At 40.0% G+C, this 9714-nt stretch overlaps 1 protein-coding gene across 1 annotated transcript; it reads left to right on the top strand.

Annotated features, from left to right (window-relative positions):
• The first annotated feature begins 329 nt into the window (after nucleotides 1-329).
• Nucleotides 330-1244, top strand: LOC110897947 (late secretory pathway protein AVL9-like). Its single transcript, XM_022144682.1, has 2 exons — nucleotides 330-904; nucleotides 1049-1244. Exons 1-2 carry the CDS (start codon nucleotides 330-332, stop codon nucleotides 1242-1244), a joined length of 771 nt encoding a protein of 256 aa, XP_022000374.1.
• Nucleotides 1245-9714: the final 8470 nt, after the last annotated feature.

The raw sequence follows: 9714 nt of genomic DNA, 5'->3' as shown, positions 1-9714 counted from the left end.
ATGTTTCCAAATATTCTGGAGGGTATTTCTCTTGATGAAATTGGAGATTTTAACTTTGCGAATATTGCACAAGTAAAGAATGTGGAAAAGAAGGTTGATGCAATTTTGGTTTAGAATAAGAGATTGACAGATCGCGAGAAGATACTTGAGATGCGTGTTAAGAAAGTTGAATCTGAGAACAAGTCTTTGCTAAAGAAAATTGAAGCAGATCAAACAGAAATTGATATTCTGAAAGTTAAAATTGCTGAGTTAGAAGAAGAAAAAGCACGACGTGATGAGCAGAATAAGTATTTTGAGTTGAAAACAAAGAATTAGAAGCTGCGAAAGCCATGAAAGAACATGAAATTTATATGATGAATAAAGTGCTGGAAAATATGCTTGGTAAGTCTGTGGAGCAAAGGTTTGAAGAGATTGAAGTCGAAGAGGTTAGAGCGAAATGTCAAGCTGAAATTGATGCTGAAATGAAGTTTAAAGGCAAAGGTGTTAAAGGTTCTGAAGTTGCAGAAAGATCAATAGTTATATCTACTGTTGCTGAATCTCCTATTCAGAATCCTGGTCCGATATCCGCCGTGTCTGCTATCTTTGAGGAAGATGTATTACTTGAAGATGTTATTAATGACGAGGAAGATGTTGAAGAGGATGTTGACGAAGAGGATGATGATGATGAGAAAATTGATGTTGCAGATGATGTATTCTCTGCTAGTAGTCACAGTGATGACGATGATGACGATGATCAGGGTGGTACTGGTGTTACAGTTACAGAAGCATCGACTGAACAAAATGTTGATGATTTTCTTCAAGATGATGCTAATGAAGATAATGATAGTGCTGAAGGTGAGGGGGAGCAAGTGGATGATCAAAACGTTGATAAAGCTGAAAAGTTAATCTTGCATTTAGAGCTGAAGTAGAAGAAGGAGAGATCAGGCACACGTATACAATGACGGAGATTATCGAGCTAACGAAAATTGATGATCCTGATTTTTAAGTTTGATTTTGAAGAAGAGTTAAATGCGTTCGATATCAACCAACAACCTGATTATGTATACAGGTATGTTGATGAAGCCGATAACTATGACAGGGTTGAGGTTGAGGATTGCAGTGATGAAGAGGTTGTATCTGAAGACACGTCTAACTTTCCAACTCTTGTTGAGTTTTTCAGTGAAGAGAACAGAGATGAACTGAGGAGAAAAGTTGCTGAAATCTTGAAAGATAAAAACTTTGATGATACTACGAAAGATCCATAGCGAGAAGAATGAAAGAAATGGTTCCGTAAAGATACTGAAAGAAAGTTCAAGCATCCTTTGAAGTTTTACAAGAGAGATAGAGATGTATAACTTGGTGACATCATCAGCTGGGGTTTCTTGCCATATGTGAATGCATATGCGATCAGAAGGGAATATGGTGTGCAATATTTTGAATATCTTTATGATATCATGTCATTGGTGGGATGTGGAAGAATTGCCTAATGTTAGAACGCTGGAGTATCCTATTAGAAAGCTTGATGTACCCATGTGGGGACTGATGAAATTTGAAGCTTTAAAAGGATTCAAACACTGGAAGCCTCACTACCCGAAGAAAGTGCAGAGGGTAGATCCAGTGACTGTATTTGAAGACAATCCTGCATGTGAAGAAACCAAGAGTGATGAAAAATATTCCAGTGCCAAAAATGGAACAAGAATTCTATAAAGGTTTTGTGTGTTGGGTATACAGCTGTATAACGACTGAAGCTGTGATTACTTACATGGCAGAGAATGAACTGAGAGAAATCTTTGTATATGATCCGCTATGGTTGGTGAACTGCTCTGCTAAAGATATAGAATGTTTGTTTATAAACAAAATCTGGTTCAAAGCTGAAGATAGAGATCAGGCGATGCAATTTCAGAAAGTTGTGTCTATTTGCTTTCTGAAAGGTATTAATGCTGATAGCAAATGGTCATCAAAATGGTGGAAGATTGAAGAAGAGGAAAAGTTAAAGAGAGAGAAAGAACAAAAGGCACGCGAAGATAAAGATAACATGTTGAGGCGTACCGATAATCAAAGAATGGCTACTGAAGAAAAGAAAAGGGTTGACGAGAATGAGAAGCTTAGGAAGTTGCTGGTGAAAAAGCCTAAGTAGAGGGAAGAACATTTCAAGTCGCTGTGATCAAAGTGCTGAACCAAGACTGAAGACTCCGGCAATATCCAAGGGGAAGTTTGTTGGTGCACGATGTCTATAGCCTACGTCTTAAGTCTAGGTCATAATGTATAGGGGTCAAAAGTGTCAAAAATGTAAAGTTTAGGGGTTTTGATGTAATTCTGCTTGAAATGGTCAAGTGTAATTCCGCACGGAATTACATTAGGTAATTCCGTTTGGAAATGTCATGTTATGCTCAAGCGGAATTAGCTGGGCTATATATATGTGTGTTAGCTTCTCATTTGGCACGAAATTAGCTATAGTGTCACGAAGTGCTACCGAATTCTTGCCGTGTAATCAAGTCTAATTTGAATGAGAAGATAGTTTTAAAGTGAAATAACTCTGTTTCTACTCTTTTCTTTACTGATTCTACTCTGTTTGTTAGTTTCCGCCTCTCAAACAGTGTGTATTACCTCTGATTGACTCATTTGGTCAGTAAAACGTTCCTACAAGCATGCGTGTTGTGCGTCACGAGTTAAGGCTTCGAGGTAATTCTGGGCTTGAACGTTATGAATACTATACACATAGCTTCGTCGACTGAGGGCATCGGCTACGACGTTTGCCTTGCCTAGATGGTAGCATATCTCGCAATCATAGTCGTTGAGAGGTTCTACCCATCTGCGTTGGCGCATGTTCAATTCTTTATGGTTCAAGATATGTTGTAAGCTCTTATGGTCGGTGAAGACCATACACCTGGTACCATAAAGGTAGTGTCGCCATATCTTTAACGCAAAAACAACTGCACCGAGTTCGAGATCGTGGGTAGTGTTGTTCTTCTCATGGATCTTGAGTTGTCGAGACGTATACGCGATAACCTTGTCTCGTTGCATAAGGACACAACCAAGATCTAGGTTAGAGGCATCACAATAAACAACGAAATCATCATTTTCGTCGAGAAGTGCGAGATCAGGAGCGTTGCAAAGCATACGCTTGAGAGTTTGAAAGGCTTCCTCCTGTTTGGTACCCCAAACAAAAGGTTTGTCCTTGTGAGTTAAAGCGGTAAGGGGTACGACGATTTTGGAAAAGTCGGCGATGAATCGACAGCAATAGCCCGCCAATCCGAGGAATGAACGGATTTCGGATGGAGTCTTTGGCGTAATCAAACTCTTTACAGCTTCAATCTTCGCGGGATCGACGTGAATTCCTTGACTGTTAACGATGTGACCGATAAATTGAACCTCCTCGACCCAAAATTCACACTTGGAGAATTTGGCATAGAGGCGATTCCCTTGAAGAAGTTCGAGAACTAAACGAAGATGTTGCGCGTGTTCGGCTCTCGACTTCGAGTAGATAAGGATATCATCGATAAATACAATGACGAAATGATCCAAAAAGGGCTTGTACACACGGTTCATCAAGTCCATGAAGACCGCAGGTGCGTTTGTGAGACCAAAAGGCAGGACCACGAATTTGTAATGGCCATAACGAGTACGAAAAGCGGTTTTGGATGTCTTGCCCTTGTATACGCAACTGATGATAGCCAGAACGTAAATCGATCTTCGAGAAACACGTAGCGCCTTGGAGTTGATCAAATATGTCGTCGACAGGTGCGCCCCATGGTGATGTGCTCGAGCGTAAGAAGCCTTTATCAAGCAATTCCTGAAGTTGGCTAGATAGCTCGCGCATTTCAGAGGGCGCGGGGCGATAGGGAGCTATTGCAACAGGAGTTGCACCAGGGATGAGATCAATACAGAAATCGATATCACGAGTAGGGGTAAACCAGGTAAATCGTCGGGAAAAACGTTAGGGAAATCACAAACAACAGGAACGTCTCTCATAGTTCTCTTCTCATTCTTCTTCTCCACAATATGAGCTAAGAAAGTGGTGTACTCCTTGCGTTAGTACTTACTCGCTTGGATACAAGACATATGCTTCAATTCTTTTGAGGATACTTCACCATAGACATGCAATTGATCACCGTTTGAAAGAGAGAAACGAATCATCTTTTCGAAACAAACAACTTCGGCATGATTCTCACGAAGAAAATTCATGCCTACTATGACGTCAAAGCTACCTAGTTGCATAGGTATGAGATCGATCGGGAAGACGTGATTGTTGAGTTCAAGAGAACAATCACGTAGAATGGAACTGACGGTAACGGTTCTTCCGGTGGCAACTTCAGCGTTGAAGGTCGTTGGGAGGTTAGTGCATTTACATTTTAGAAGCTTTTCGAATTCAAACGATACAAAACAGTTATCGGCTCCAGTATCAAGCAAGCATGAAGCATAAATACCATTGACAAGGAACGTACCATTGACAACATTGTTGTTAGTCTGAGCCTGGTGGGCATTGATGTTGAAAGTTCTTCCGCGGGCAGCTTGAGGTTGTTGCTGGTGTTGCTGCTGCGGTTGTTGTGGTTGCTGTTGCTGCAGTGGCGATTATTGCTATGGCTCTTGTTTCACAACATGTTGTGGGCAGTTATTTGCAGAGTGGTTCGGGTCACCGCACGTGTAGCAAGCACGTGCGTGAACAGCGGGTGCAGGAGCTGCTGGGTTAACCTGAGGAGCGATTGGCTGAGCTGGTGGTGCGGTGAGAGCTTGAGGAGCTTGATGGCGAGGGCCTGAGCGTCAGTGAGCTGTATAGTGCCCATAGAGGTTGCAGTTGACACAGAAACGGCAGTTGGTTCCCACTGGGTGATGATAAGTGCAAGTAGGGCACAGTGGGTGAGTACCAGTATACGCACGCTTAGCAGGCGGTGCGTTAGGAGTAGCAACTTGTCGAGTCTGGGTGTTGGGTGGTGCTGTGACTACCACGTTATTCTTGCTAGAGTTCCTTCGCTTGTGACTCTGGCGGTTAGACTTGGGGGCTTGAGATGGAGCAGTATTGGCACCTGACTCTGTAGTAACTTGGTGGAGACTTTTGGTCGTGGTTTAGATAACTCCAGCTAAGACTCGTTTGTCATTGATCTCTGCTGCGAGTTGGTAAGTTTCCTCGATAGTAGCATGTTTTGTTGCTTGAACAAAGTCAATGACACAGTCGGGAAGAGCTCGAATATACTTCTTGATAGCTTTCTCAGGAGTGTCCACTTAACTTGGACAGATGATGCTCAACTATTTGAATCGGGCAGTGAGGCCAGAGTTGTCACCTCCATCTTGCTTGATGTTCCAGAATTCATTTTCCAGCTTCTGGACTTCGTGGGGAGGATAGAATTCCTTCATCATGAGCTCTTTCAGCTCCTCCCATGTGAGACCATAGGCTAGATCATTACCGCGCCTTTTGCTCTCGACGAACCACCAATCAAGTGCCCTTGACTGAAAGACTCCAGTGGCGTTGACAGTGCGGAGATTCTCAGGACATCCGCTTTGACGGAAGGTAACTTCAATCGCCTCAAACCATTGAAACACCACACTGGGCCCATCTTCACCAGTAAAGTTCATTGGACCACATGCTTTGAACTGCTTGAAGATGAATGGAGTTTTCAGCGAGTCATTCTTGGAATCAATAGAAGAAGTGCTACTGGCAGCATTGATTTCAATGACTATTTGAGGTATCACCTCAAATCTCTCACACCCCAACCGATGGCGAAATCATCGGGGGGCAGCACTAGGCAAACCAGATTGCTCAATAGAATCCATTACAACTATTTATTGACAATATTTAGCAAGTTCATTATCCCATACTAATAAACAAATATTTAAACAAACAGTCATAACGAAGTTCACATGTCTCAAACAAAATCCAATCCGACAACCTGGATTTTTTTATTGCAGTTTCTACACTTCCTGTCATTTGCAGCAAACAAACCATCAACCTGTCACATACGTTAAAATACAGTCAATATAATAATGTAAAGGTGAGTGCACAAGTTTGCATAGATATAGTATAAAAGAGTTTACGCATAACCTACATGTAACACGTAATGGATTAATCAAGTAACTATCAACAATGATACAAGTTAACCACATGACTGTGAGTAGAGTATGCGCGACACATGTTCACCGAAGCGAACAAGTGAAGTAAAGTATGTGATCCTTAACAACCCCCGAATAAACAGGTGCTGAGTCCAAACTATAGTACTATCGTTGCTAAGGGTGTGACACCTGTGTCACTTCAACCATCATACAAATACCAAACCAATGAAATATTGTTTTCATACTTGGGATTTGTATAAATATGTGTATCGTTTGCACATATCAATTCATGTTCGATTTCGAGCTTTAAATCGCTTTCTGGAAGGTTATACGCAAACTGATGCGTAAATGTAACCAGTTTGATGCAACAAACACTCCAGAACAGTGACATAGGCTTAACATACCTTAAATAACCTTTACATAACTTAGAAATAAGTTTTGGATGGTTTGGTGTGTTGAAATCAAGTTTATTTGATCGCAGGGACTATTTGTGTCAAACTGCGAAAGTATGCCGATTCGTGTGCTAACGAATATTCTGGAACTTGATCATAAGTTAAACATACCATAAATATCCTTTACATAGCTTAGAAATAGGCTTTGAGGTGTTCGGTATGCTAAAATGAAATTTTTGGTCATTCAAGGACTAAAAGCGTCAAAATGTGCATAAGTTTGCATTTTCGCGCATATCTTACGTTCTGAATATATCCAGACATCCAAAAATTTATGTAATCATTAAAATATTTTATTTTAATGTTTGGCATGATAAAATTCCATTCTTCGCTTAATTTGGATCGTTTTTGCGTTCGTTACGACTTCCGTCGTAATTAACCGAACAACGCAACCGAGATGTTTTTGAGCATATTATAAGTTCCCTACACTTTAACATCATTTTAGAGCTTTGAAATGAGGTTAACGGGGCTTAAAAGTGTCAAATATGCATCAAAATGCAAGTTTTACAAGTTCAGGGGCTAAATTGAAATTCTGTCAAAGTTTACTAGGCGGGCCGCGTAAGACGAAGAACAATCTTACACGGGGCGCGTAGTACCTGCAGATCAGAAACAAAGAACCTGGCCATTCCAGCTGTTTTTGATGGGTTTTAACCCCTGATTTGGCATGCTATGGGCTTGAATTTGATGGTATTAAGCATACCCATGGTTTTGAAAACCATGAGCCTAAGTGGAGGGCCAAGATCTGTTGGACCGTGTGCGACCCTAAAAAGTCAGTTAAGGCAGTTCATCTTCGTATACAGAGGCGGAATCAATGTAAATAAAGTCACAACAGTTTTTCCTTTCAATTTCCTTCTCTATTAATGCTTTCTGAGTAAATTTTGACAGCAGTTCGACACCTAGCACATGACTTGATTTCGCTCCAAACGTTACAAATGAGATCACACATAGGGTTTATATATTGATGCTGATTTCGCTCCAAATGACAGGAGCGAAACCCCATGTGACCTATTTCGGGTGAAATCACCAGGCAAGCTTAGAGCGAAATCTCCTAGAAACCCTAGGAGCGAAATCACCTAAAACAAGTTTCATTTGCAGCGAAATTACATACTAAAAACCATTTCTTGATTTCCGTGATCCAATCTAACCTATCTAGACCTAATACTCGATATAGACGCAGTAAACAGACATTCAGTGCACTAACAGACTCCCCCTTGAATGTTGACGAAGTCTTCGGCGTCGAGTCTTCAGTCTTGGTCTTTTCTCCAACTCTGTCTCTTCATTGTAACAACTTACTCTTCACAGGTTCAGGATCTTTTCGAGGCTCTATCTTCAGTCTCCCCTTTGACTGTTGATCCAGACTCTAGACTCCCCCTTTCACAGACTCCCCCTCTCGGTATGCTGGGATCTAGGATCTTTATCTGGTTCAAACTTTGACTTTTTAAGCCATGGGAATAATGAAATCCACAACCTGTTACTCAACCAATAACATTACAATCTATTGATTTTAACACTAAATCACAAACTTTATTAGTTTAAAAATCCACTCAAGTATTCAAGTCCAAGTTAACGACCCTGATTACTCAATTAATCTACCAAGTCCAACTTAATGACCTTGGTTGATTTCAGACAAAACAAACTAATTTAGTTCATCATTTTCAAACATTTTCTAAAAATAACAAGCATCAAGTTAATGAACTTGTTTTTAACTTTTTAACAACCCAAACTTTATCAAGATAAGCTCTTCTCATTCTCTAGTCTAGAACTTTTCCAGCATCTGCTTCAACTTACGAGAATCCAACAATCAACTCTCCACTTTGGTTTGTCGGAAAATAAAGCAGAAATAAAATCTTTTTGGATTTTAATAAAGTTCCTAAACTAAGAAATGAAATACAGAAACTTAAATTGCAGAATGTAAAGAAAGTAAACTATTAACAAACATATTTTTGGCGAGCGTGTCAGGAAATCATATCAGCTATTAGACAAGTCACAAGTACCGTTAAGCTTTAATTCATACTCAGAATTAAACAACTCACATAGATTGTCGATATACTGATCCACTTTAAATTCTCACACAATTTTCAATCTATTCAGGATACGAATTAGATGTTTTAGGAACTTAACTCATTCATGTGTCCCACCTCTTGCAGATACTCCCGTATCCAGAATCCCAAATATTCAGTCTTACAGGTGAGTATACCACAGATGATATCTGTAAGGGGTTAAATGCGAGGGCCGTGAGAGCTCAGGTCGATACTTCCGTATACGCAGAGAGATGACGGCTTCGACTTTTCGGTGTGTCCCTTTTAGAGGATCTTTTGTTTCAACAGCAATGATTATCAATTTTATTGTTTAATCAAGTTGCTGAGGGCGATTCTATGTTTCAAGCATTTTGCAGAAAGTATTATTCGGGGACTAGGCCAGAACTTCCATTCAGCAGAACTCCTGGAATAATACCCCAGATATCACTGAGTATAAAGACCTAGTATCTCAGAATAAGGGACCTTTCAAACGAGATCTCAGGGGTTACCTATATATCCAAGTAGTGTTCCACACGAATTAAGTTTCGTTTTGAAATTTTAGGTTTATTTCCCAAATAAATCTACTAAATGTGCGAAAACCTATCGACACATCATCAGTGAGACTGTTTAACGCATTTAATTCTTTACAAATCTTTAGCGTACAATAATTGTCAAACTGATGTACTATCATTTTCCCTTTTTACACAAGCTCTTTTTCAATTTTATATTGTTTTTGGATTTTGAAAATTTTATCATGTTTTTGTATATTTCTGAAAATATATTTACTCCCCCTAAATACCAAAACAAATAAAAAATCGACAAACTATTGCAGATTGTTTCTCATCTTCATCTACAACAGTACCTTCATCAGCGCCAATAATGCCATCCGACACCGAAAGAAGCTTCATACCGTTCAGTTTTAAAAGATATTTAAAACGTGTTTTGTCAAAAGCTTTGGTATGTAAATCAGCTTTCTGTTCGTCAGTGTGGATTTTTTCAATTCGTATCAACTTTTTCTCGAAACAATCGCGAATAAAGTGATGACGAATTTCTATATGTTTAGTTTTAGCGTGATGTACTGGATTCTTTGTTATATTTATTGCAGCCTCATTATCAACAAAAAGAGGTGTGTTAAGAAACTGCACACCGTAGTCACGCATCTGTTGCTGTATCCACAGGATCTGAGAGCAGCAACTGCTAGCAGACACGTACTCCGCTTCACA

The sequence above is a fragment of the Helianthus annuus genome, chromosome 16, assembly GCF_002127325.2.
Source record: "Helianthus annuus cultivar XRQ/B chromosome 16, HanXRQr2.0-SUNRISE, whole genome shotgun sequence".
Taxonomy (NCBI): Eukaryota; Viridiplantae; Streptophyta; class Magnoliopsida; order Asterales; family Asteraceae; genus Helianthus; species Helianthus annuus.
Note: the sequence above shows the minus strand (reverse complement) of the source record. Positions and strands in the feature narration are given on the sequence as shown.

What these genes read in the sequence shown, in the direction of transcription:
- LOC110897947 (XM_022144682.1), top strand. Translation starts at nt 330, where the DNA reads ATGAAAGAACATGAAATTTATATGATGAATAAAGTGCTGGAAAATATG. An exon ending in ATCTTGCATTTAGAGCTGAA is followed by an intron (nt 905 to 1,048) that starts GTAGAAGAAGGA and finishes TTATGTATACAG; the next exon opens with GTATGTTGATGAAGCCGATA.